Raw genomic sequence first — 26,386 nt, forward strand, 5'->3', positions numbered from 1 at the left:
CAATTATGTGTGGAAAGCTGACTTTTAAGCCACTTAAGTATGTTGATATTTTTATTCAAAAGTTTATTTTAATCATTTTATTCTCAGAAAATTTATCATTAGAAATTTGATGCTTTGGAATTAAAAAATATGTAAAACTAATAATACCTAGTTAGGTTAAGGCAAACTGAACAGAGTTAGTATGAACCAGTAAAATGGCTTCATAAATACAATATTCCATGTTAAAGGCTTCCTTTAGATCACAGATTTAAACCTTTTTAATTATTAATCTCTGCATTTAGTATCATTTGAGTCCAGTTTTTAAAATGTGAAGTTGTTGGCTAATCTGGCTTTTTAAAATGTTTTTATTGACTTGAGAGAGAGACATCAATTAGTTGCCTTCCCTAGATACCCCCACAGGGGACTGAATCTGAAAACTAGGCATGTGTTCTAACTGGGAATCGAACCCTCAACATTTTGGTGTATAGGATGATGCTCCAACCAACTGAGCCACCCAGCCAGGGCCTAATCTGTTTTTATAATCCTTTATTATATGAATTGCCTACAAGAAAAAATATATATACTGTTATATTTTAAATCAACTTTATACAGAGAAACAGATATTTAGGGTTTTTCTTATAAGCATTACCATCATTCTTTTTATCCTCTTGTTTGCATTCCCTTGTAAAATTATATTCGGTCTCCATAAGCATTGTATAGCTGATGCAAATTGCATTATTTTTATGACTCGTTTTACTACTGTGGAGACCAAAGTTTGGCATGCTTAAAGTTGTGACTATACCTTGTTATGCCAAATCAAAACAATGTATCTGCTTATGTGTGCGAAGGGTAGAGGGAGGATGTCAAATTTGTATTTGAAACATAGTTATTGTCCTCCCTAGTATTCAGTCTTTCCTTCCTTCCTTAGTCACCTAGAGCTCCTAAACGATTTGCTGGATTCAGAATCTGTTGGGACTTTGAGTTGTTTTTCTTGGAGTGGGGTTGAATTTGGTGGGAAGGGGGGTTCTCCTGAGTACTTAATCCCCTAGAGAGGCTGACTAATGACAAGGCTGCTCTTGTTCCCCCTTTCACTAACAGAGCCCTCCCTCTCCCCGTCCCAAGTTTTGACCGCCCCACTAGAGCCCATGTTTCTCATATTCCCTTGTACTTAGGTGTGGCCACAGTACTGTTTTCACCATTGGGATATGAGCAGGCATGATATGTGCAAATTCTATTTTGTACACTTAAAGTTGATATTGCTTGCCCTCCACTTGTTCTTTCCCTCTTCCCACAGTATGGAACAAGAACAGAGTTGGAACTTGATGTTGACTATTAAAACTAGGAAAACACCCTAGTGGTGGTAGATCAACAAAATGAATAGAACCCAGTTACCTGCAAGATTGTGTGAATCACAGCTGTCTGTCCAGCCTAATCTCAACTGTAGAATGTTAGAGAAAAAGACAAACAATACACCCATTTCTTACCGCTGCTGAACCTCACCCTAACTGAGTGTATAATATGTATTAGTGTTTAATTCGCAAATCAATTTAAGGAGGTCATTTTGTACTTTGACTATCTCCCATGCAATCAATCATGAAATTCAGCTATTTTTATCTTGTACATTTTTCTCTAGTTTATCATCTTCTTCCCCATTGTTTGTTACTAACTTGATTGATACCCTCATTTGTACCTCCCTGAAATGCTTTTTATTTCAAAAAGATATATTAATTATAGTGTATTGTGCTCCATTACAATAGAGGTCATATCCACCATAGAAAAACTATTATTTTCTACTTAGTTGAGAATTTTATAAGACTTTAAACACAAGGTACAGCATTTTGTTGACTACTATATACCCGTTCCTACAACAGTGTCTGGCACATAGTAATTGCTCAATAAATATTGGCAGACTGAATCACCTTTAAGTCTGTTAAATTGCTGGAATGCTTTAAAATTAGACTTTTAAAAAATATATATTTGTATTGATTTCAGAGAGGAAGGGAGAGGGATGGAAACATCAATGATGAGAGAGAATCATTGATCAGCTGCCTCCTGAACGTCCCCTACAGGGGATGGAGCCCGCAACCCAGGCATGTGCCCTTGACCAGAATTGAACCTGGGACCCTTCAGTCCGCAGGCCAACACTCTATCTACTGAGCAAAACCAGCTAGGGCTAAAATTAGACTTTTAATTTCCATGCACTCCTAAAGGAAAACCTATCTTAACAGGAGACAAATCGGAGGAAGCACAGTTCTGTCCAGTGAGTATTTGTAAATCGTGAACTATCATAATTTAAAAACGCTGACCAAAAAAATCACGAGAATAAAATTCCGCCAGCAGCGTGTCCGAATATTTGTTTACCCACTCCCTATGTTATCCATGTTATGCCGTGACAAGCGCCCCAGCCAAATTCTGAGCATTTGGTTCTAAAACAGAATTTGTCATAAACGAGTTGTATGACCTTTGACACCCGAAAAACAGACACTTTGACTTCTTACTTTCTGAGGAATATGGTGAAAATCAAATGGGAGGAAAAATGAGCAAATACTTCGGAAAAGTGAGGTACGCGACGTGGTACTTGCTTAAGCCATTACTATCCCAACAGTCATCCCAACCCCGCCAGGAGGCGGCGACGAGGACTGCGCAGGCGCATCCCGCCCCCGTTCCCCGCCTCCGTCGGCCACGCCCATTCCGCGCCCGGCGCGCGCACGCCGCCCGGCGTCCTCGCTCCCGGGGCGTCGCCCCGCGTGCGCCGAAGTCGCCGAGGCCACCCCCGGCACCGGAAGTGACCCTGGCGAGTTTGCCTTCAAATTCTTGCTGAGCTGAAGCTTCGCAGGGGGCTGGCGGCGGTTGGACCCGGCACTGCTGGGACGGTGAGCACCGAGCTAGGGGGTTGGGGCTGGCCAGGGCCCTCGTTCCTCGCCCGGAGCCCCGCTCCACCCTGCCCCTCCACCTGTCGGTGGGCGGTTTCCGAGGAGCCTCGGCCTCCACAGGTGAGTGTCGGCTCGCCCGGGGCTCTGGGGACCCCCGGCCCCCGTGGCAGAGTCGGTGAGGGACCTCGGGGCCTGAGTGCGAGGCCGCTGCGCATCCTGCTGGGAGCCAGCCCTGGTCTGCGCGGAGGTCTGAGGTCCTTGCTATTGTCGTTGACACCTGTGGCTTCGGTGACGGTCCCCTCACCTGATCCCTCCCGTCCAGCAGGGACTCGGGGGGCTCCCGAGGACCCCATCTCCAGACCGGTGCCATTAGAGAAGTTTCTGGCCAGGAGGTCATGTTTCTATTCTCTTGTTGACGGGTCCTCTCCCGCATCCGTCCCCGCTCCCGTCCCCGCAGTCCCCACCCTAGAAGAACTCCCGATAGGTTGGTGTGACGTGGTTGCGGATGTTGTTGCTCGTTTAGTTTATCCCGGGGCCGGGGAAGTTCACGGCCCTTTTTGTTTAGAGTTGGCATCTTTTAAAAATGTTACCCCTCGAAACATTTGGTTCATATAGTATCGTATGTGACGTCGGAGTTCGAGGTAAACGTGGATCTGTAAGTGCCTCACGGTGGATAAGCTCAAGCCCGTATGGGACCTCCGGTAATTTTCTCTTTGAACTGCCAAGTGCCAATTTTATGTCAGTTACTGAATTCCAGCAGCAGAGTATTACACCCGGCTCTCTTGAAAGACGTGTGCACGTCTCCCTCTTTGAAATCAGGCCTGTGGTCGCTGCCGGAAACCTTCCCGAGTGTTTGGGAATGTGCCGTACACCCCGGGCTGCCACACGGTAACGAGGCCGGAACACGAAGGTGTCAGGAAAGGCTCTCGGTGTCCGTCATGCCTGCAGGTGTCAACGCAGCCCTGTCTCCGCGAAATCAGAGTTCTCACACGGAAAGAGCGGCGACATGCTTTTTCTTGTATTGATCCTAGTAACTGGTGGCCCCGTGCTATGGCTCCAAGCAAAAGGCAGTGCCCGTCAACTTCCCAACAGTCCTAGGCGATGAGGAGCGACACTGAGTTCCTCGATGGCCGTGGTTATTCAAGAAGCGTCCACCTTTTATAGATTCAGCACTAGGCATGCTGGGGAGTCTGCAGTGGTTTCTGCGTCTCATTTTGAACCTGGTATCACAATTCTGACAGGTCCCCAGGATTAGAGAATCTGGTAGAATTTACTGTATTAACTGTTGAATTTCTGTGTGCAACAATGTTTGCTGCTGCTTCTTTTTTTTCCTTTTTCTTAGCTACTTGACTGGTTAAAAAGATAGTGTATCATTTCAATTCTGGGACCCAGTTAGGGGGCATGCAGGAGGCAACCACTTGGATGTGTGTCTCTCATATAGATGTTCCTCCTTCCCTCCCTCCCTCCTTCTCTGTCTCCCTCGCTCCCTTTAATTCTCTTTGAAAAAAATCAATGGAAAAAATCCTCAGGTGAGGATTAACAAACAAATATAATGTATCAGATCAAAATGGTCAGCGTTGATATAAGTAGATTATGCTTGTAGTGTTTATTGATGTGGCTTTTAAATTACATTTAAATCATGTTCACTGATTTATTTTTGCATTGTTCAAGGTAAATGTAAAAAATACATACATTTAATATATGTTTTTTTTCTGAGCAGGTTGTTTTTCATTGCTTTTTTTTATACAAAGAACTTGCTTGTGCTTCTTGGGTATTTATCGTATGATGATTATAAGAGTAAGAAAAATGGGTGTCATGCTATAATTGGTCATGGGTTGCTCATTTATTGCTTATTCATAATCATCAGTGACTGACTGTCAATTAGCATTATTGTTGCTTTAATATTCTAGACATGAGCATACTGAAAATTGCTTAACATTGTATTGTCACTTTTAAAGTTACATACATTTGGTTTACTGAAATGCCTTAGGGAATATACATTATTGAACTTTGTTTTTATTTTAGGACATCAGTTTTGCAGATATTTTTAATATTGATGCTGATTTTTTAATCTGTGCTAAGCAAGGAAAAATATACCTAGAATAAATAAAATGATACCCCTTTCACTAAACTGCAAGGATTTCAGAGTCTCATTCCATCTTATTTTTGTCTTCAGTTAAATTCCTTGCAACTCAGTAGGTGCTCTGTAAATATTTTTTGAATAACCTATGCACATTATGGTAAAAACTGCAGTATAAGTGGAGCCCTGTCTAAGATTCCTTTAAAGATGAAGTGAATAAGGTATACTTTTTATTGATCTTTTACATTGCTTTTTTTTTTTTTTTAGTCTCTATGTCATTTATTTCTGCTCTGATCTTTATTATTACGGTATCCTTTTTAGATGTGAAATAGGGAAGGCCCTGAGTTTATTGTTTTGGAAGAGAAATCTTTGAATTCAAATATTTGGATCTATTGCCTGTTTTTCAGTGTCTTTGATCACTTCTTTTCCCTAATCCTAGAGGAGAAAAAGACACTTTAAGTCTCTTTGTGGAAACACTGTACCACATCAGAATTAAGTTTGCTAGAAATTTTATAGTGAGTGTTTAATTTTTAAAAATTTGACTTTATTACTTGAATTAAAATTTTATGGGGTATCGTACTTAGTTTTAAAAAATGAGTTTAGCCATTAGCTGAAGCATAAATACTCAAGTCATGTAAGAAAAAGGGTGGTTCTCATAGACTTATATAAAGGAAAAGCTTGCTGTGAGGTAAAGCAGGCATCAGCACTTAAGGTTATTTTTTTCTTTAATAACCTCTGTAAATCAAGAGTCTCAATTTTTGGACAATCTCATTTTCTTAAAACTTTTTTTTATTGATTTCAGAGAGGAAGGGAGAGAGAGAGAGAGAGATAGAAACATCAATGAGGAGAGAGAATCATTGATCGGCTGCTTCCTGCACGCCCCCCCCCACTGGGGATTGAGCCTGCAACCTGGGCATGTGCCCTTGACTGGAATTGAACCTGGGACCTTTCAGTCCGCAGGCTGACGCTCTATTAACTGAGCCAAACCAGGTAGGGCTGGACAATCTCATTTTTATAAGTGTTTTTAATTAATTGAACCAGTAGGTAGTGTTTACAGTTCATGGTGGTTAAATTTTGGTCTATAGGCTTTTCTTGAAATATATTAATTTCTTTATATATTACCAGTTATTGTGCTCGTTAGACCCAGTTTCTGTCCTCCTGAGTGTAATTTAGTAATGATAAGGATATATTCTTGAAACTTGGAGAATCTTACATTTACAGGGCTGACATTTATTTGAGAAGAATAATGTCTTTGGTTCAGAGACTACTAAAAGAACCGGGAGAATTATTTTTGTCTAACATTTAGTCAGCTAAGGATATTTTGATACTGTTTTCAGTAAACATGTCGTTACTTTGATAACCAAGAATTTTTCAGGTCATTTGTTAATGTGGCCTTGGATTGACTTTACTTTTTTGTTTTTGAGAAAGAGTCAATTCATTGGCTCCTAAGGAATTTTATCTGACTAGAAGGAAATATTCACAACACAGAGAACCTTCAAAGAAGGCCTGGAGTGCATTTGTGTGTTTTAGGCCATTGCCTCATGGCCCTTAAAAAACTTAAAAAAAAGGACCACACATATATAAGTAACAACTTAATTTAGATTTTTATTATTTTAAATGGGGAACGGGAAGAAAGATCAGGAGAAAGTCTATTAAGGGAAAGAGGGAGGGAGAGGGGAAAGGCATGAGAAGCCTGATATACAAGCTCATCCAGATCTGTGCAGCTGGCCTCAGCTGGCCTCTATGTTGCCGAGACCAGGTGTCACTGTCGGGCATGTAGTTTCAGGGCAGAGGCAATCACAGCGCTGGTAGGGCTGATTTGAGGGTCAAGGAATGCAAGTGCTGAGGGTAAGAGCTGGACAAGGGTAAGAAATTTTAATAGTTAAGACAAAAACTTGGCACTGTTCATTCATTTAAAGATTAATTGAGTATCTGCTGTGTGCCAAGCAGAGGTAACAGAAAGCTGTGATCACTGGTCATGGAGCTTTTATTAAGATAGAATATTACCTAAGTGACCCCCAGAGTTGTTATTTAGGTCATGGGATTTTTTTTTTCTTTTTCTTTTGGACCTCAGATGCCCAGTCTTGAGTTACTTATAGACCTCATTTCATAGCTGTATAGCAAATTACCCTAAACCTAGTGATTTAAAACAACAGACATTTATTACTCATGGTTTGTTTGGTCAGGCTCTGGGCATGGCTTAGCTGGGTACTTCTGATATAGAGTCATTCATGAGCTGTAATCAAGGTATCTGGGCTGTAGTCATCTCAAAGCTCAACAGGGAGGATCCGTTTCCAGGCTCCCTGCACGGCACGTAGTACTTGGCAGGATTCAGTTCCTCTGGGCTACTGGAATGAGGCCCTCGATTCCTCACTGGCTGATGGCCTGGGGCCCTCCTCCAGTTCTTTGCCATGTAGAGCCTCTGCACTGGGCAGCTCTCAGCAAGGTAACTGGTTTCCCTTAGAGTGTTCCAGCAAGAGACAGTGAGGAAAACGGAAGTCACAGTCTAATCTCAGAAATGACGTTCTGTTATTTCGCATCTTCTGTTTTTTATAAGCTCACATTCAAGGGGAGGTGAGTACACATGGGTATGGATACTGGGAGACAGAGGTCCTTGAGAACCATTTCAGAGGCTCTCTGTGATTATCAATGGATAGAAGGCTCTTCTTTTGTTGTATTTATTTTTTGTTTCTTTCCTATTCTTCATCTTCTTTCTCCACTCATATTTCCCTATCTTATCCTCCACAGACACTTCAATATACTTAATATATATATTCTCAGGTGTGTATATAGTCTTTAAAAAAGTGTTTTATATAGCACATATAAGTAAATATAGCGTTTTTTAAAATCCTCACTGGAGGATTTTTTATTTTAGAGAGAGAGGAAGGGGGAGAGAGAAAGAGAAATATCGATGTGAAAAAAGAAATATCGCTGGGCTGCCTCCCATACACACTCTGACCGGGGATTAAACTCTGAACCCAGGTATGTGCCCTGACTGGGAATTGAACCCGCAACCCTTTGGTTTGCGGGACAACTCTTCAACCAACTGAGCCACCTGGCCAGGGCAAATATAGCTTATTTTAAATTTACAAAATGTATTAGAATTTACATCTTGGTCTATGTCTAAAATTTTTTTTCTGCCCAACCTTGTATTTTGATGAACTATCCATGATGCTATTTGTAAAATTTGCTTCCATCTGCTATGTGGTATTCCATTGTATGTATCCACCACTCTTTGTATCCATTTCCCTAGGTAGATTGCCTCCAACTCCTTGATTTCCCAAACAGTTAATGTCATTAACATCCCCAAACAAGTCCCTTACTGGATCTGTGTGAGACTTTCTCTCTGTGATATTTACAGAAGAGTGGGATTGCAAGGCCATCGGATGTATGCATACATGATTCCCCTTAGTACTGCCAGATTGCTCTCCAAAATGACTGTACCAGTTTATACCCACAAATTATATGTGCAGGTTCCCTTCCCCCCAAATCCTTGGAAATACTTAATATTATTGGATTTATTATTATTATTATTTTAAATCTGGTAAATGTAAAAGGGGTGTCTTCTTGTTCTTATTTGCATTCATCTGTTACTAGTATCTCTACTTCTTAGCCAGCTTGAGTTTTCCTTCTATGAATTGTCCTTAATGCTCTCTACCCATTCTTGTGTGAAGTCCCTTTGTCCATTAGTGAGAGGAATTGTAAGGATGGATTTTCTGATCTTAAATTTTTCTTGCATTCCTGTGATAAATCTTCCTGATCATGGAGAAGGAGAAGGGGAGGAAGAGAAAGAGAGGGAGGAAGGAAAGGAGGGAGGGAAATAGAGTTAGTTGACACTGTTAGCTAACATTTTATTTAGGACTAGAGGCCCAGTGCATGAAATTCATGCACAGGTAGGGTCCCTAGGCCTGGCCAGCGATCAGGGCTGATCAGGGCCTTCTGGCTGCCAACTGGGGCCTTCCTTTGTTCTGTGCCACCCCCTGGTGGTCAGTGCATGTCATAGCGAGCAATCGAACTCCCAAGGGGACACTGCATATTAGCCTTTTGGTATACATAGATTATTACTTCTTCATACATAATTGAAATGGGCTTTGTATTCTTTTTTTTTAAAATATATTTTATTGATTTTTTACAGAGAGGAAGGGAGAGAGATAGAGAGTCAGAAACATCGATGAGAGAGAAACATCGATCAGCCGCCTCCTGCATATCTCCCACTGGAGATGTGCCTGCAACCCAGGCACATGCCCTTGACCGGAATCGAACCCGGGACCTTCCAGTCCGCAGGCCAACGCTCTATCCACTGAGCCAAACCGGTTTCGGCTGGGCTTTGTATTCTTACTCAGTTTTGAAATTTTGAAATTGAGGTGATCCCAGCCTCAGAAAAAGAGTTAGTCAGTTTTTCTCTTTTTTTTTATGGATCAACTTTTATGTGATTGGAATTACCTTCTTTTCTATTTAGAAGGTAGGTAAAAGCCTGCCCATAAAAAAAAATCTCTCTGGGCCTGGAGGTTTGTTTTTTTTAAAAAATATATTTTATTGATTTTTTTACAGAGAGGAAGGGAGAGGGATAGAGAGTTAGAAACATCGATGAGAGAGAAACATCGATTAGCTGCCTCCTGCACACCCCCTACTGGGGATGTGCTCACAACCAACATACATGCCCTTGACCGGAATCGAACCTGGGACCCTTCAGTCCACAGGCCGACGCTCTATCCACTAAGCCAAACCGGTTACGGCAAAAGGGGAAGGTCTTTTATTAAAATTTCCTTTTCTAGGCACTAAGAAAAAAAGAAAAGGGTGCTGGGCTTGCATTTGCAAGGGTGAGCAAGGATTGGCCAGGACAGTGGAAATCAGAAAGGGCACAGCTAAAAAACTCTCACCTGGCCCTGTTTACCTGTGGGCTGCCTTGGACTTCCCACACACAAAGACCCCATCACCATCTGTCAGTTCAGTTGTTTTTCAGAATTTTATGTTTAATTCTGGGACCCATCAACCTTCTGTGAAGTAACTGTTATTCTTCTAGGATTGGTTTTCAGGAAGGGGGCCAGCAGTTATTTTGGTGTCTGTCTTGCCTTGTATATAGGAATTGAACCTAATAGCTGAGATTAAAGATGTTTGAGTTTGAAGTTCCTAATACATATCCTAATACATAATACATGACATGTATTAATCAGGTCTAACAGGGTGAAGGAACAACAATTGTTTAAAGAATGAGAACTATCAGACTGGCAGAAAATAGAAGCCTGAGGTGGTTGCTGTGATTTTGACATCCCTACTTCTCCCTGGGGTGGTTGTGATCCCATCTCACTCTAATCTCTGTCCTAAGGAGCATAGAACCCACCCCCTTCTTCTCTATTATGGCATTGCTGGTTTTTAGCTCTTCCACCTACCAACATTTCCCATTAATCTTCCTTCTTTAAAAAATATTTTTTAATTTATTTCAGAGAAGAAGTGAGAGGGAGAGAGAAAGAGAAACATCAATGATGAGAGAGAATCATTGATTGGCTGCCTCCTGCACACCCCACACTGGGGATTGAGCCGGTAACCCAGGCATGTTCCCAGACCAGGAATTGAACCATGACCTCCTGGTTCTTGGGTCAATGCTCAACCACTGATTTGACCAAGGTGGCAGAATTAGAATTGGAACCAACATTTTTCTAACTTCAAAACACACATGCTTTCTGCTGTTCTACTAGTACAGTGGTCGGCAAACTCAGTCAACAGAGCCAAATATCAACAGTACAACGATTGAAATTTCTTTTGAGAGCCACATTTTTTAGGTAGGAACATTGTTATTAACTTAATTAGGGTACTCCTAAGCTGGCCTTTGCTAAAAAAGTCCTTAATCTGATTGAGGTACGTTCGCTGAGGTCGACCCCTTCTAACTCTCCCATCCACACTCATCTTCTATACTTGTTTCGTCTATCCTTTCGTTCATCCTCTCTATATGTCCAAACCATCTCAACATACCTTTCTCAGTCCTCGACACTACATCTTCTTTCACTCTACAACGTTCCCTAAAATGAACTTAATAAAGTCTTAATCGCACTGTAGAACATTTATAGACCTCTAATAAATTTTATTGTAGCAGATAATTCACATTGAAAGAGACAAAGTTCTTGCTTTTTCTGATACATGTTTGTGGCTTCTCTCCTCCACCAGAAAGACTATTATTTCATATTTGGCAGGAGGTATGCACGTGGTATTTTGTGGAAGAGCCACACTCAAGGGGCCAAAGAACCGCATGTGGCTCGCGTACATTGCCTTCCAAAAACTAACATTCTTCATTTGTTCTGTAGATATTCAATAATACTTATTTGCCATACACTGAGGATACAGCCTCACACCTTCCAGATGCTAATCCTACTCCCAAATAACTTGGTCTAGTAGAGAATAGACATATCAGTAACTATAATTCAAAGTAGACAAGTGTCTTGAGATTAATCTCCCAATAAAGTGCCAGGGGATTTTAGGAGGGGGAGGGTTTATGTTGAACGGAGAATTTCAGAGGTAGATATACAGGGACAACTGCCATCTCACCTGGGCTTTGACACATAGGTAGCGTTTGGCTTTGGGAACTAAGGAATTTCTTTGAAGGATTGAAAATAGCATGAGCAAATGTATAGAGGTGGAAAGTGCAGTATGTATGTGCTTGTGAGCTTCTGAAGGGAGCCCTAGAAAGTATACTTTTAAAAAATTCTTCGTAGTACTTATTTTTAAGAGACATATAACATGAAATGTTTCTTCTTTTCTTTTCTTGTTTAGCTTACATGTGAGCATGAGTCTTCTTATGATTAGTGAGAATGTAAAATTGGCTCGTGAATATGCGTTGCTGGGAAACTATGACTCTGCGATGGTCTATTATCAGGGAGTTCTTGACCAAATGAACAAGTATCTATACTCAGTCAAAGATACATACCTCCAGCAGAAATGGCAACAGGTGAGAATCATGACTTATGTATCTTTTAAATGGTTAAATACTCAGGAGATTTCAATTATCAGTGCTTTTTGCAGTTACACATTGAGAGTGTATCATTTGTTACATGGATTTGTATATAATGTTACTTGAAACTTGATTTATTATATTAGTAATAGTCTATATTCACCATCATCAGTATTATAAGCTCTATTTAATTATTTTAATTGTTGGAATCTAATATTTTTTTAAGTAATGGTTTTCAATTTTTTTCATAGATCATGTTTTTATCTGGTAAAATTAGAGTTGACTTTATTAAGCCATTTTCGAGACTGCAGATGATACCTGAATCTCATGGATGTCATATTTTCTATAGAACAGGATAAAACAGACCATATTTGAATTCCTTTTGAGGAACATTAGTCACTGAAGACCACTAGAAATTCACAAGTGGAAACTGTAGAACTTATAGGTACAGTTGAAGGTGGCATTTATAATAAGGTTCAACTATGTCACAGAGGAAAGAAATGTTACAGAAATTAAGTCTTTTTGAGCTGGTCTTCTAGGTAGAATAGTATTCTACTGAATTGCTTTTTTTTTTATAGTATTCCATATTTGTCCTTAATTTCTTTAAAAGAGAAAATATCCTACTTTTTAAAATGTAACCTCTTTTCCTAAATCTGCTTCTGCATATCTCTGACGTTACTGGAAGGGGAAAATATTTCATAAGGAGTTTTGCTTGTCACTGAAAGACTTGTAAGACCTTTTGTTCTTAGGCCAGAGAATTTTACTTTAAAAGTCTAAGCATTTTTGTAAAGATACTTAAGTCATTTAGGTTTAAGACAAAACATTACCAACTTCATTTCAATGTTTCATATATATATGCATAGTTTTTAAATTGAGTCAAGATCGCTTTTAAAAAACATCTTGGGGCCCTGACTGGTTTGGCTCAGTGGATAGAGCGTCGGCCTGCAGACTCAAGGGTCCCAGGTTCGATTCCAGTCAAGGGCATGTACCTTGGTTGCGGGCACATCCCCAGTGGGAGTGTGCAGGAGGCAGCTGATCTATGTTTCTAACTCTCTATCTTCCTCCCTTCCTCTCTGTAAAAATCCAATAAAATATATTTAAAAAATATTAAAAAAAAACAAAAACATCTTGGTTGTATGTGAATCGAGCCATTTATCTTCTGAAGCCAAATTGCAATCCACTAGTGAGTTATGAAATTAGTGGATTCTAATCAGCATTTAAAAATTGTCAAATAGCATTTAAAAACCCAACAAAGCGCAGCTTACAAAAATATTTTTTTATCAAACTTTAAAGTTACATCTAACTTTTTAATTTGTTATGCAATTTGAATAAGAACCATAAGTCAGTAACATGGCTTAATTAGCCAGAATATTTAATTCATTTTATCAGAATTAATTTTGCAATTGAAAACAAAGAATTAATGAACCATTATTAAAATCTTAACAATATCTTGGTGTGATTTATTGAATATTTGATGTCAAAATGGAGGTTTCTTTTTTTAAAATTGATATTTAGAGAGAGGGAGAGAGAGAAAGAGAGAGAAACATCGATCGACCGCCTCTGCATGTGTCCTGACTGGATATCAAACCTGCACACTGGGTATGTGCCCTGACTGGCAATCAAACCCATCACTTTCTGGTGTACTGAATGATGCTCAAACCAACTGAGCTACACCGGCCAGGGCAAAAATGGAGTTTTCTAACATCTCTAATAAAAGGCACTAGTTTAATCTTGACAGTGATTTATCAGTTATAAAAATTTAAATAGCTATATTTTCCTTTGAAACCATCAGGTGTGGCAGGAAATAAATGTGGAAGCTAAACATGTTAAGGATATCATGAAAACACTAGAGAGCTTTAAATTAGACAGCTCTCCATTGAAAGCTGCACAACATGAGCTTCCAGCGTCTGAGGGAGAAGTCTGGTCCTTGCCTGTACCTGTTGAACGAAGGTAAGTAGAGACCTTTTAAGAAAGACATGCCTTTTGGGGGGAAAAAAAAGTTTATTCATTCCTGTCTTGTATGCAGTTATTGCCGTGGCTTCTTTAGTTCATGGACTCTTATACACTATTTGTGTTCATCTCTATTTGGACCAACTCCAGGGGTTGATTATGATTTTAATGATGTTGTGCTTGATTAGACCCTCACCAGGTCCTAGAAAACGCCAATCTTCTCAAAACAGTGACCCTAAAGCACACAGTAACCGTCCAAGTACAACTGTCAGAGTTCACCGTCCATCTGCACACAATCTTCAAAATGACAAAGGGAAAGCTGTGCGTTGCCGGGAAAAGAAAGAACAGAATAAAGGAAGAGAGGAAAAGGTAAATGTTACTGATGTTCATAAATGAAAAAGTTATGTTTTAACTTTAAAAATGAAGTCTGTACAGATTTTAATAATTTTTAGTCATTAAAACTGCCAGACTATGGCAGCTCTCTCCTTGGGCCTGATAATTCACTAGAGAGCTCACAGAACTCAGGAAAACAGTTCACTTATTGATTGCTGGTTTATTACAAAGGATACTGCTCAGGAGCAGCTGGACGGAAGAGATGCATAGGGCGAGGAATGAGGGAAGGAACAGAGAGCTTCCAGGCACTCTCCAGATTAATTAACTCTTTTAATTGAGACAGTGGATTTGGATTTTGCATTTATAATTTTGCCAGCTTTTAAAATAATTGGTTTTAAACCCAGGGACTTATATCCTGGTTAATTGGTCCATCTTCAACTTCATTTTGAGCATCAAAAAGGAGTCTACATTTTAAAAAATCTCTCTGCTGCTTGCTTTTACCTCCTAGTAGCTGTTAGTATGTTAATTTAGAGCAAGTTATTGCATAGGTGTATACTTAAAGAGAATTGTACTAGTTCAGCTAAATCAATAAAATCCTATTAAAAATGTCAAAATTTTAAATTCCATACCTTCTCTTTCCTGACCTATTATGGAATTATTTCTCCTTTCTGCCTAGCTTAAATCTGTTTTGCTTTGGCTACAAACATTTCCTCAGCACTGTGTTCTGTGGGAGAAAAGAAAGTGAGAACTAGAAAGTGTCTTCCATATGTATCTTCCTGGGCTTACAGTGTACTTTTCCAATAGTCAAGGACAGTGTCTTCTTTCTACCCCCACAGCTGCTAGCACAGAACAGATTCTTAGTAGTAATATCTGAGTGAATAACAAGTTCATAAATACTTAGAAGAAAAGATAACCTCCTCTTTTAAATGTTAAACAATGCCTTCCCTATACCTTTTATGTTAGTATTGGATACTGAATAGTCTGTAAATTGTGAAACAGACTTATTTAGTCATCTAGTGTAAGACTGTTAATAGCATAAATATGGATTAAGTCTAGACATTAATGTTGACTGTAGACAGCACCATTGACGAATCATCATGTTATGGACAATGAAATGTTATGGAGATGGGATAATGATCCTAGTACCAGATCGAGTAAATGATTATTTACACTAATGCAGAGCTTCATAAATTTTTTGGTCCATAAAATTCATGAGTGTCTCAATAATTTTTTTTCACAGCACTCCTAGGACAAAAAGAATACCTACTATTTACGAGGAAGCTAGGTTCAAAGAACTTTGTTTATGTCCTATCAACACCTATTGGACACTGTAGATTTCTCAGACTTTGGAGGCAGAATGGACATTCTTATTTCTCTTCCACATCGATTTTTCCCATTATATCGCTTATCACAGCTATAGCCAAAAACCTGGCTTTCTAAAATATGGCATTTCTGAAAGGAATGTCCCAGTCTTCATGTAGAAACTGAACTGCTTGGAGTTGATAGTTCATCCAGTGTTTAACAGATGTTGCCATGCTTCCCTCAAAAATTTAAAATATCAAATGGGGGCATCTGTAATACTGTCAACAATTTAAACATTTTTGTTTTAATTATCTTTCAGTGCCCTATGAGTTTGCCATCATGCCCTGGAATACTTTAGTATATATTTTGGATCTATGGCCTTAATGACTGACATCACAGGATGGGAGCAGATCTCACCTAAGGACTGAGATGTCTCTTTTGGAGGGTGGGTGGGAATAGTGGAAGGGGATATTTAAGGAACATTAGTGAGGACTGGTAGAAGATTGAACCATAGTCTTAGTTGAATAATCCATTTGTCTTTAACCTTATCTCCTCTGAATCTTTGAGACGAGTATCACATATATCTGATGTTCACTAGTGACCACAGTTAATCTCAGTATTAATTTTTTTATTCTCATCAGTTCATGTGCATAATCTTTTTGTATTTAACACCATTGTCATACTTTTTATATAAAAATTAAATATTGAGGATGAAACTCTGATGTAGAAGGATGACTTCTAGTCTTTGATCCTGCCCTATTACTTGTACTATTATATTAGCTTTTTAAAAAATATCACTTGACTCCAATTTTTTTTTTCTGATTCACAGAAACAAAATACAATTTTTGAGTCAATCAAAAGCTCTTGTTTTTTTGTCCCGATGTAGAACAAATCACCTGCCGCAGTTACAGAACCAGAAACCAATAAATTTGATAGTACTGGATATGATAAGGACTTAGTAGAAGCTTTGGAAAGAGATATAATTTCTCAGAATCCCAATGTTCGATGGTAAGTTATAATAATTGGGTGTGCTGTTGTTGCTTTTTGGGATAGAAAATGGAGCAGATGTGGGCATGCACTAAAGATCAGTCCTTGGGAATAAAACCAGAGTCCATGCAATGAGAGTGTTATATATAATGAAAAACTCCAGTTCAGGCTGTACCAAGTTTTTATCTGAGACTTTTTAATAAAATAAATAATAAAATAATTTTTTATTAGATGAAAAATCTTAATTACAGAATGGGAATAAGATCACAGAAATTTCATTCAAAATATCATGTGTGGCCTGGCTGGTGTGGCTCAATGGTTGAGCCTCGACCCATAAACCAGGAAGTCACTGTTCAATTCCTGGTCGGGGCACATCCCCGGGTTGCAGGCTGGATCCCCAGTAGGAGGCATTGCAGGAGGCAGCCAATTGATGATTCTCATCATTGATGTTTCTATCTCTCCCTCTCCCTTCCTCTCTAAAATCAATAAAAACATATTATAAAAAATACTATGTGTGGAGTAGTGGTGGTGGTGGTGGTGGTAATTTTGTGGTTGCAACTTCATAGCAATTTCTATGATACCCTTTATCCTTGGTGTCTACCTCTTAATAGGGTTGGGGGCAAAGCAGCAGTATTGCAACCTGTCTCTGCTTTATGCCCTTTTTATTTATGGTTTTTTTTAAACGGGCTCATTGTTTTTAAATCATGAAGTTTATGGAATGAGCATCAATCAGAGCAAGAATTTAAAATGAGATGGCATACTAATACTTGAGTGGGCCTGTCGACATGTGTTCTCATTCGCCAAGCTGAGAATCATCACTGACAAAAACTGAAAGTACAGATTGTGCTCTTTATGTGGATTGGTTGGCAGGGCCTCATCACAGTGTCTTAGTTCGCTAGAGCCAAAGGAGAGCATTCTGTCAGCAATGTCAAATCGCGTGCTTCCAGGGGTTCTCAAGAATGACTCCATAGAGTTAAATATATACTCTAAAAGGTGGTTTATAAAATATCTTCTGTTTCAGGGATGATATTGCTGATTTGGTAGAGGCTAAAAAGTTGCTCAAGGAAGCCGTGGTGTTACCAATGTGGATGCCAGAATTCTTTAAGGGCATCAGGAGACCGTGGAAAGTAAGTTTATTATGGCATAGTCAAAGTGAATGGCCAGTACATCGCTAAAGAAAGTCAATATTTATCTGTTTTAGGTGAAGTGAGGAGAGAAAGTAGTAGAGTAGATAAAGAAAATTTAAATTAAAATAAGTATGTTGTGTTATTCAGAATTTTGTTTAGACCAAAAGCTATTTCTAGGTTCCCAGAATAATAAATGAGTACAACATGATCTTGGATAGTTGGACACGTGGCAGATTTAGAATGAACTTGTATTTGCAAATGTGAACAAGTTGCCTAATGCAAAAACACTCCATTTTATGTGTCATGTTGCAAACTTGCATCCTATTCTTAAGAAATTAAGACATATTTACATCTATTGAAGATATTTTTCTTAAGAAATAAGACATATCTATATCTAATAAGGACTTTTTAAGGTCATGGGTCGATCTGAAAAGAGACTGTCAAAAAACAGATTTGGAAAATATGCTAATAGCTAAGCACTTACTAATTTTAAGTCTTTATTATTTATTTATCTATCTATTTATTTTTATTGATTTCAGAGAGGAAGGGAGAGGGAGAGAAAGCTAGAAATATCAATGATGAGAGAGAATCATTGATTGGCTGCTTCCTGCACACCCCACACTGGGGATCCAGCCTGCAACCTGGGCATGTGCCCTGACCGGGAATTGAACCAGTGACCTCCTGGTTCATAGGTCGACGTTCAACCACTGAGCCAGGCCGGCTGGGCAATTTTAAGTCTTTAAATGTTAAATGATAAGCAAGATGAAAATTATAAACATTCTTTGAGTATAAATATGTAAAAAAATAACTAATTTACTTGAGCAAAAAGACTAGCAGAAAATATATCCAGATACTATAATAATATCTGTGGTAGGATATGATATTGTAATATCAGTATTATAATATTGATTTTATTTTTTCTCAGTTCTGAGTTACATATTTTAAATAATGCTGTTATTATACTTTTGTAATGGACAAAGTAAATTTGTGATAAGTATACTTCTGTTTACCTTTCTATTTGTCTTTTGTCTTAATATGTGCAAGTTGGTTGAAAAGTGATCCTTAGTAATGGAATTCTAGTGAAGTAGAACAATGGCAGGTAAATCCTTCATTTATGCTGTTACATTCCCAACAGGGAGTGTTGATGGTTGGCCCACCTGGCACGGGAAAGACCCTCCTTGCGAAAGCAGTAGCTACAGAATGCAAGACAACATTCTTCAATGTCTCTTCATCAACGCTGACTTCTAAATACAGAGGAGAGTCTGAGAAGCTTGTTCGTCTTCTGTTCGAAATGGTGAATGTTTGAGACAGCTCTGATTCTTTACCTCTGAAAGGGGAGAAAGTGAGTTGTCACTATCTCCAGTGTGTAGAGTAGCTAGGAAGAATGACATTGTGCCCAGAGTATGATTCCTATGCCCCTGAAGCTGGAATCCTTTACTGATATGAATAACTTGAGTTGCTCTTTGTCCCCTTTTCTCTGGAGGAAAAGCCACCTCTGTTAGCTTATGAGCATGCTCACATTATGGGATCTGCCTTACTAATCTGCTATAGGAATTTGAAATTGTTTTTTTAAAATCAGTAAGCTTAGTTATAACATGGCAAATGCAGTATGTTAATGCAAAAAGTTGAAAATCATAAGTACTTGTGGAACTTAGATCACCTCCAATCTATGAGCTATACCAAATATCCCAAGTTTAATGACCCAATCTTTGGTTTAAGTTCTTTGCTCCATACTTTGAGTTTCTTTTATGTTCTTCCACTCCCACTAATCTAGTATCAGTAGGGGAAATGTAACTTAACAACTTCTGGATTGAATTCAGTAGACTTTGCTAAGCTTTACTGATTATTTCAGTCTTGCCGAATTTAAGAAGTGGTGCTGTTATAAGTATGAGGACACATTCTTATTTGTAGATAGTGACAAAGACTTGCATTCTTACTTTTGGTGGACAGAACCTTGGACCATGCTAATATCATACCAGATCTTCCTTCCTAGGCTCAGAATAAAACAAAACAGCAAACAAACATCCTCATAATTTCAGGTTATTTTCTTATAAAGGCTTCTTCTGTTTTCAATTCCTGTTTCATTTTTCTTTCAACTTTGAACATTTATTAGGCAGGATGCAAATTCTAAGAAGTTCTCAATGGCTTACTAATAGCCCATACCACAGTAGGAATCTAATGAACCTCTGAGATCATTATGGAAAATTAGTTTTCTTTTAGCTTCTGGGGCGGAGAGGGTGGGAGGGGAGGGGGAAATTATATTGCCAGTATTCCAGAACCAGGCCTTTAAAAATGTAAGTTACAAAGAGTGAATGACTAAATGTGGGGGTCGTTAGAGTCAGATGGCATGGGTTCAGATCCCACCACTGTCACTTTCCTAGCTGGCTAACTGTGGGCAAATTCCTTTCCTCATCCTCAGTTACTTCATCTATAAGAAGAGGCCAATAATAGAGGGCATACCCCTGTAATGTTTAGTGGGTGAAATAAGCTAATACACATACGTTGCTTAATACAGAGCCTGACATTCAAGGGCTCATAGATATTAGCTGTTGCTTTTGATGACTTATTTGATATATTTTCTAATGTAGGGTTTATATTCAAGAAAACGGACCATTTTTTTCTATAGGGGGAAGCCTTTGACAAAGTGCTAAATTGCATTATTTTTTCTTTTTTAAAATATATTTTTATTGATTTCAGAGAGAAGTGGAGAGGGAGAAATAGAAATAACAATGATCTGAGACCTGAGCTAGCAACTCCGGCATGTACCCTTGACTGGAATAGAACCCAGGACCTTTCAGTCCACAGTCCACAGGTTCTAGCCACGGAGCCAAACCAGCTAGGGCGCATTATTTTTTATAATAAGGTTTATGAAGCCCTCTCCAACAGCTTATTATTTTTTAAAGGTATTAATTATAGACTTAAAAAATATGTTTTTATTGATTTTTAGAGAGGGAGGAGGGAGAGGGAGAGATAGAAACATCATTGATGAGAGAGAAACATCCATCGGTTGTCTCCTGCACGACCCCTACAGGGGATCCAGCCCACAACCTGGGCATATGCCCTGACCAGGAATCAAACTGCGACCTCTTGGTTCATGGGTCGATGCTCAACCACTGAGCCATGCTGGCCAGGCTGGATTTTTATTTTTTTAAAAAACTTTAACTTGATGTTTATTCACTTCAGCTCTGTTTTGAGAAATCTCTGTTATCATTTAGTTCTTTCTTGTGCTGTGATTCTATAAATTTGGATATTTAATTTTAAAAATGATTAACAATAAACTTTATTGTAATAAATTTCTTTAGACTTCTTAAGAGTGATACTGTTGAGTCTTACATAGCTATTTACTAGATTAATACTTGACTAGATCCGTTATTTAATGGATTAGTCTTTCCTGTTCTGTGGTTTGAGGAAGAAATGCATTTAAGGTACACAAATAAACTTGGGAAGTGTTATTCAGCCATAAGACAGAATGAAGTACTGTACATGCTACAGTATAGATGAACATTGAAAACATTATGCTATGTGAAAGAAGCCAGATACAAAAGACCACAAATTGTATGATCTCATTTATTAGAAACTAGAGGCCCGGTGCACGAAATTCATGCGGGGCCAGTAGGGGTGTGTGTGTGTGGGGGGGGTGGGCGGGGGAGTGTCCCTCAGCCTGGCCTGCACCCTCTCCAGTCTGGGACCCCTCGGGGAATGTCCAACTACCGATGAACACCGAAAACATTATGCAACGTGAAAGAAGCCAGACACAAAAGACCACATATTGCATGATCCCATTTATTAGAAATGTCCAGAATAGGCAATTCAATAGTGTAGAGACAGAAAACAAATTAGTGGTTGTGAGTTGGGGAAAGGGAAATAGGGCTGTTTTTTGGGGGCGTGAAAATATTCTGGTATTTGATAGTGGGATTATTACACAAGATAGCGAATATACTAAATTATACAATTTAAAGTCATTTAAATGGTAAATTTTATATGAATTTTTATCTCAAACAAAAAAACTTGGGCCATATAAATTTACTCTTCTATTTCACTAAAGAGGATTTTAAAAAGTACTTGTCAAATGAAAAATGGCAATTAGAATTTCTTAGAGGGAATCTATGTAATTTTACTTAAGATAATGATTCTCTTTAACCAATTCTTTTTCTAGAACTTTAGAACCCTTAACCAGTATCTGTGTTTTCCCACCAGTTATTAATATTTTTGTAGTACACAGGTTAATCCTGAATTTATATCACTCATAAGTATGTATCATTATAGTATTGAATGGCAAAAAAATTTGCCATATAATATTTTAGTAAGTAAGTCTGTATTAGAAACTATATTTTAGCTGTTCCAATTTTATCCTCTCCCCCAATATTAGGACAAGAGGGAAAGATACACAATGTGGCAGACTCCTCAGCTGTTTTGTGGTTGCTAAACTATAAATTACTTTTAAATGAAATAAAAACCTGGTGTTGCATGGTTTCTTTCTTTAGGCTCGATTTTATTCTCCAGCCACCATATTTATTGATGAGATTGATTCCATTTGTAGTCGCAGAGGGACTTCTGAAGAGCACGAAGCAAGCAGGAGGGTGAAAGCCGAGCTGCTGGTTCAAATGGATGGTAGGCATGTGTATATGCGTGAATTGACTAAGCGCTGCTGGTGGTGCTAGCCCACACAACTCCCATGACTAAAGGGGGCTGGAGTTTGACAGCATTAAATTGGTACACTGACAGTGGAGTCATGCCAGAAATGATGGCTCTTCACAGGCACCCTTTGGCATATATGCTGTTCTCTTATTTTTAGCCATGCAATTGAAATAAATGCAGATAAATTTGCCTGAGAGGGGTATGTATGCTTCTAAAATTTAAAAAAAATAGGTATGTAGTTGAGCTGGTCTTTTGATTGAGTCTGTTTTGAGTCTTATTGTTTGCATACTACAAGAACTTATTTTTCTTGGACCAAAGTTTACGTATGTACCAGTTTGTTTTAGAAGTTTTAAAGAGGCTTGACCATTATACTACCTTGTAACTGTGCTAAATATTTGATGATCTTTAAGTAGTTGAGCTTTATTTTATATATCTGAGTATAATTTTACTCTCCCCTTACCCTTCTTTTAGGTGTTGGAGGTGCTTCTGAAAATGATGACCCTTCCAAAATGGTTATGGTTCTGGCAGCTACTAATTTTCCCTGGGATATTGATGAGGCTTTAAGACGACGTCTTGAAAAAAGAATCTATATTCCATTACCATCAGGTATCTTCATGTGAATCTTGTCAGAAAGCTCATGTTAACTTATTTTTCTTAGAAATTTTAAAATTTGTTATTAACTTTATTTCAAGAGACAAATGTGGCATGTTTTCCCTTATATTAACTGGCGTGGCTATATCTAGCCCTTTGCGGTCGTTTGTCTACTCTCAGCCACCAAAGCTTTTTTACCGTTCCGGTCGTATGTCTGCTCTCAGCCACCACAGCAAGGAACCGTACGAATCTTAACTCTGTTCATTCATGTATCAGTTCATAATTTCTCTGAAAGCTCTTAAGTGCCTAAGCGACCTTGTCACGAACCAAAACATTGCCCCGACAAATCGGAGATATCGAAACTCAATACAAACAAATGCGGTCGTTCCACACTCGCCATGCAAAACACCGTGGCGAGTCAGTCGCCTTTTGAGAGTGAAGAAATCGACAAGCTTCGGAGATACTTCGCAGAATTTCAAATAAAGCTTTACAAATTACGTTTAACTGTAATTAGACATTCTCGCTTGTTAAGATATTTCAAAATAATACTCCAAAATGGCAAAAAGAAAGTTACCGAAAGAAGTGTACTGCGCATCTGAAAGTAACGATGAAGAGTTTTATTTTGGCACCTTGAATACTGACTCTGACGTAGAAAGTGATAACGTTTGTAGTGATTCTACTAGTAGTGACGTAGTTCCAAAAAAGAATTAATAAATCTTGTTTATCCTTCATAATCTTGCATGTTATGTATCACTGCTCTTTCAATGGAAATTAATTCCGACCAGTACGACACCCATGCCCAAATTTAATACGACCGCAAAGGGCTAGAGCCCGAAAGCCTTGATATTAGGAAATGTAAAATTCAGCGAGGAATAGCTCTTAAATTTTTAAGCAAATGAGCTCTAAGAATTGGTAAACAACTTATCATACAAAATGGACTTGAGGAAAAATAATACACTATGTTTATGTTGAAGACTTATATTTTTAAATTTGTTCCTACCATTAGCAAAAGGCAGGGAGGAGCTATTACGAATAAGTCTCCGTGAGCTGGAATTGGCTGATGATGTTGACCTTGCACGTATAGCAGAAAATATGGAAGGTTATTCAGGTGCGGACATTACCAACGTGTGCAGGTATGAATTATTTTGGAAGCATAGGTTTTTGTGGGTCTAAACTTATGACGTTTTTATGCCAAGTTAAGAAAAAGACACACTTTATAGTCTACAGTCAAAGACACAAGTTCTGGTATTTAGTTAGTGTTAGCAGGTGCTAGTAAGATACCGGTATATCTTACAGATCAAGTCTACAGTTCATTTGAAAACTACAAGTTCAAGAAGCTAATGTTACAACGATGAGTGTAAAATAGAAAATCTGTAATTGTCTTGGATTAAAATGATGTTGGTGCAGTTGTTTAGTACTGTCATGAAGGAAATAGAATTGTGAAATAAATTAACTTGGCATACCCAAGTAGAGTATAATCTCATTTTCAGTGAAAATGTCCTAAATGTGACAGGAGTAGCAGTAAAAAAGAGAAAAGACTGCCCCTCTAATCTGGCTTATTCATGAATTTTATTCTAGTCCAAGTATTAACTCAGATGACTTAGCAAGGTGCTTGATTTAGTCTCGTCCTCTCAAAAGTGAGCCTTTCAGATAGGGCTCTTGTGAGGATTAGTGATAGTGTGTAAAAGTAGCCATATGTTGCCATCCCTTTGCATAAATGGTGGCTGCTATTAAGAATAAAATTTGGTGAAAGAGGTGCTTGAATCCAAAGTTCTCCTTAAAAAAAAAAAAGGCATGAAATACGAGGAGAAACCACCTTCCTGGACATGTATAAAATATATTTTTCTAGCTAATAGGTTTTCATTCAATCAAAATATCACTTTTTTTAAAAAAATTTAAAACCTAGGGATGCATCCTTGATGGCAATGAGAAGGCGTATTGAAGGTTTGACCCCAGAAGAAATCCGAAATCTTTCAAGAGAAGAAATGCACATGCCCACAACTATGGAGGATTTTGAAATGGCTTTAAAAAAGGTTTCTAAGTCAGTATCTGCTGCAGACATTGAAAGATATGAGAAATGGATATTAGAATTTGGATCATGCTAATTCTCACATGTAAACTGTGAGAAACCTGCCTTAAGTGTTTGAATAATTAAATGTAGTATTTCATTGCACGGAGTGCTATATTTTTTTAAACTTTCATAATGGTAAGATTTTTTTTAAAAAAACCGTATGATTCTGAATAAAGGCAATTTTTTAAAGCTGTAAGCAATTTGTTTTACTTTAGCATTGCCTGATTTCTTTCACTTACTACAAATGTTGTAATACAGTCGCTGTTACTTAGTTTGGAAAACTGTCTTTATATGCACTTGTAAGTATAGCATCTTCCACCTCCATGGCTGCTCTTTCTTCTAGGTGGTAAGACTGGCTCTAGTTCCTTGGGTGCCAATGGAAAACTGAAAATTCCGGAACATTTTTACACAAGTAGCCAATTGAAACATGAACCAAGCCCAGTGTGTCTTCCTGCCTGTGTTATGGTACCTTCCCTCCATTTCCTGGGAGATCTTTAAAGATCCTTCATTTCACTATGCATTTTAAATGAAAAAACATGTATTTATATACAACCTTGCCTCACTTTATTCTGCCTACATAAGAGAGGCTGCACTATAGGCAAGTAGATACTTCTAAGCCTATGCTGTTCACTGTATTCTAATGAAACTCATTCACTCAGGATACGAAGCATAATTAACAGTTGATGATGTAAGTAAAAGTTAAGTGAAATACAAGTTAATGGTATAAAATTTTAAGTAAGATTTCTATTTATGATTACTTGTAAAAAACCCAAAAAACTTATTGTATCATCCCAAACATAGAAAACAGAGCCTCAAGAAGCCTGAGTGCCTTGCTGTGGTCCCTCTCACTGGTAAGGAGAAAAGGCAGGATAGGGATCTACTGACTGCAAAGCCTGTCCACTCCAGTTGGCCATGTAGCCTTCTACATTGTTCTCACCAGTCTATCTACAAGCTTATGCTGAATGGATGAAATAAGACCCTGTCATCATTTGGAGTCAGAACTGGTGATTTCTAGCAACTTAGTGAGGAAGGACAGAAAATAGTGTGACCAACTGGGTGACTTTAAGATCTACATTGTATGCTATTATTTATTCTACTAGAGGCCTGGTGCACAAAAATTTGTGCACTCGGGGTGGGGGTCCCTCAGCCCGGCTTATGCCCTCTTGCAGTCTGGGACCCCTTGGAGGCTGTCCACCTGCTGGCTTAGGCCCACTCCCTGGAGGATCGGGCCCAAGCTGGCAGTCAGACATCCCTCTGGCAGCCCGGCAGCCCTCGGGGGATGTCCACTTGCCAGCGGGGAGCAGGCCTAAGCTGCAGTCGGACATCCTTAGTGCTGCTGAGGAGGCAGGAGAGGCTCTCACCACCACCACTGTACTGGCAGCCATCAGCCTGGCTTGTGGCTGAGCAGAGCTCCCCATGTGAGAGCGCACTGACCACCAGGGGGCATCTCCTGCATTGAGCGTCTGCCCCCTGGTGGTCAGTGTGTGTCATAGTGACCAGTCATTCCCAGTC

At 38.8% G+C, this 26,386-nt stretch overlaps 1 protein-coding gene across 6 annotated transcripts; it reads left to right on the forward strand.

Annotated features, from left to right (window-relative positions):
• Nucleotides 1-2,679: 2,679 nt before the first annotated feature.
• Nucleotides 2,680-25,070, forward strand: KATNA1 (katanin catalytic subunit A1). 6 transcript variants are annotated; one of them, XM_006089160.3, is made up of 11 exons: nucleotides 2,680-2,795; nucleotides 11,697-11,872; nucleotides 13,668-13,825; nucleotides 14,014-14,194; nucleotides 16,347-16,468; nucleotides 17,469-17,574; nucleotides 18,710-18,868; nucleotides 22,059-22,185; nucleotides 22,684-22,818; nucleotides 23,810-23,936; nucleotides 24,710-25,070. In XM_006089160.3, the coding sequence occupies exons 2-11, from the start codon at nucleotides 11,711-11,713 to the stop codon at nucleotides 24,906-24,908; spliced, it is 1,476 nt and encodes a 491-aa protein (XP_006089222.1). In that variant the 5' UTR covers nucleotides 2,680-2,795; nucleotides 11,697-11,710; the 3' UTR covers nucleotides 24,909-25,070. The 6 variants fall into 6 exon arrangements, with proteins under 6 accessions (XP_006089222.1, XP_006089220.1, XP_006089221.1 ...); XM_006089158.3 differs by having other exon boundaries at nucleotides 2,696-2,852; nucleotides 11,698-11,872; XM_006089159.3 differs by having other exon boundaries at nucleotides 2,704-2,972; nucleotides 11,698-11,872.
• The last annotated feature ends 1,316 nt before the right edge of the window (nucleotides 25,071-26,386 follow it).

The sequence above is a fragment of the Myotis lucifugus genome, unplaced genomic scaffold (assembly GCF_000147115.1).
Source record: "Myotis lucifugus unplaced genomic scaffold, Myoluc2.0 scaffold_57, whole genome shotgun sequence".
NCBI lineage: Eukaryota > Metazoa > Chordata > Mammalia > Chiroptera > Vespertilionidae > Myotis > Myotis lucifugus.

Excerpts from the sequence above, each read along its gene's own strand:
- KATNA1 (XM_006089160.3), top strand. The coding sequence starts at position 11,711 with ATGAGTCTTCTTATGATTAGTGAGAATGTAAAATTGGCTCGTGAATAT. Across the intron at positions 14,195-16,346 it reads ATAAAGGAAGAGAGGAAAAG|AACAAATCACCTGCCGCAGT; the intron begins GTAAATGTTACT and ends GTCCCGATGTAG. Across the intron at positions 22,186-22,683 it reads GCTGCTGGTTCAAATGGATG|GTGTTGGAGGTGCTTCTGAA; the intron begins GTAGGCATGTGT and ends CCCTTCTTTTAG.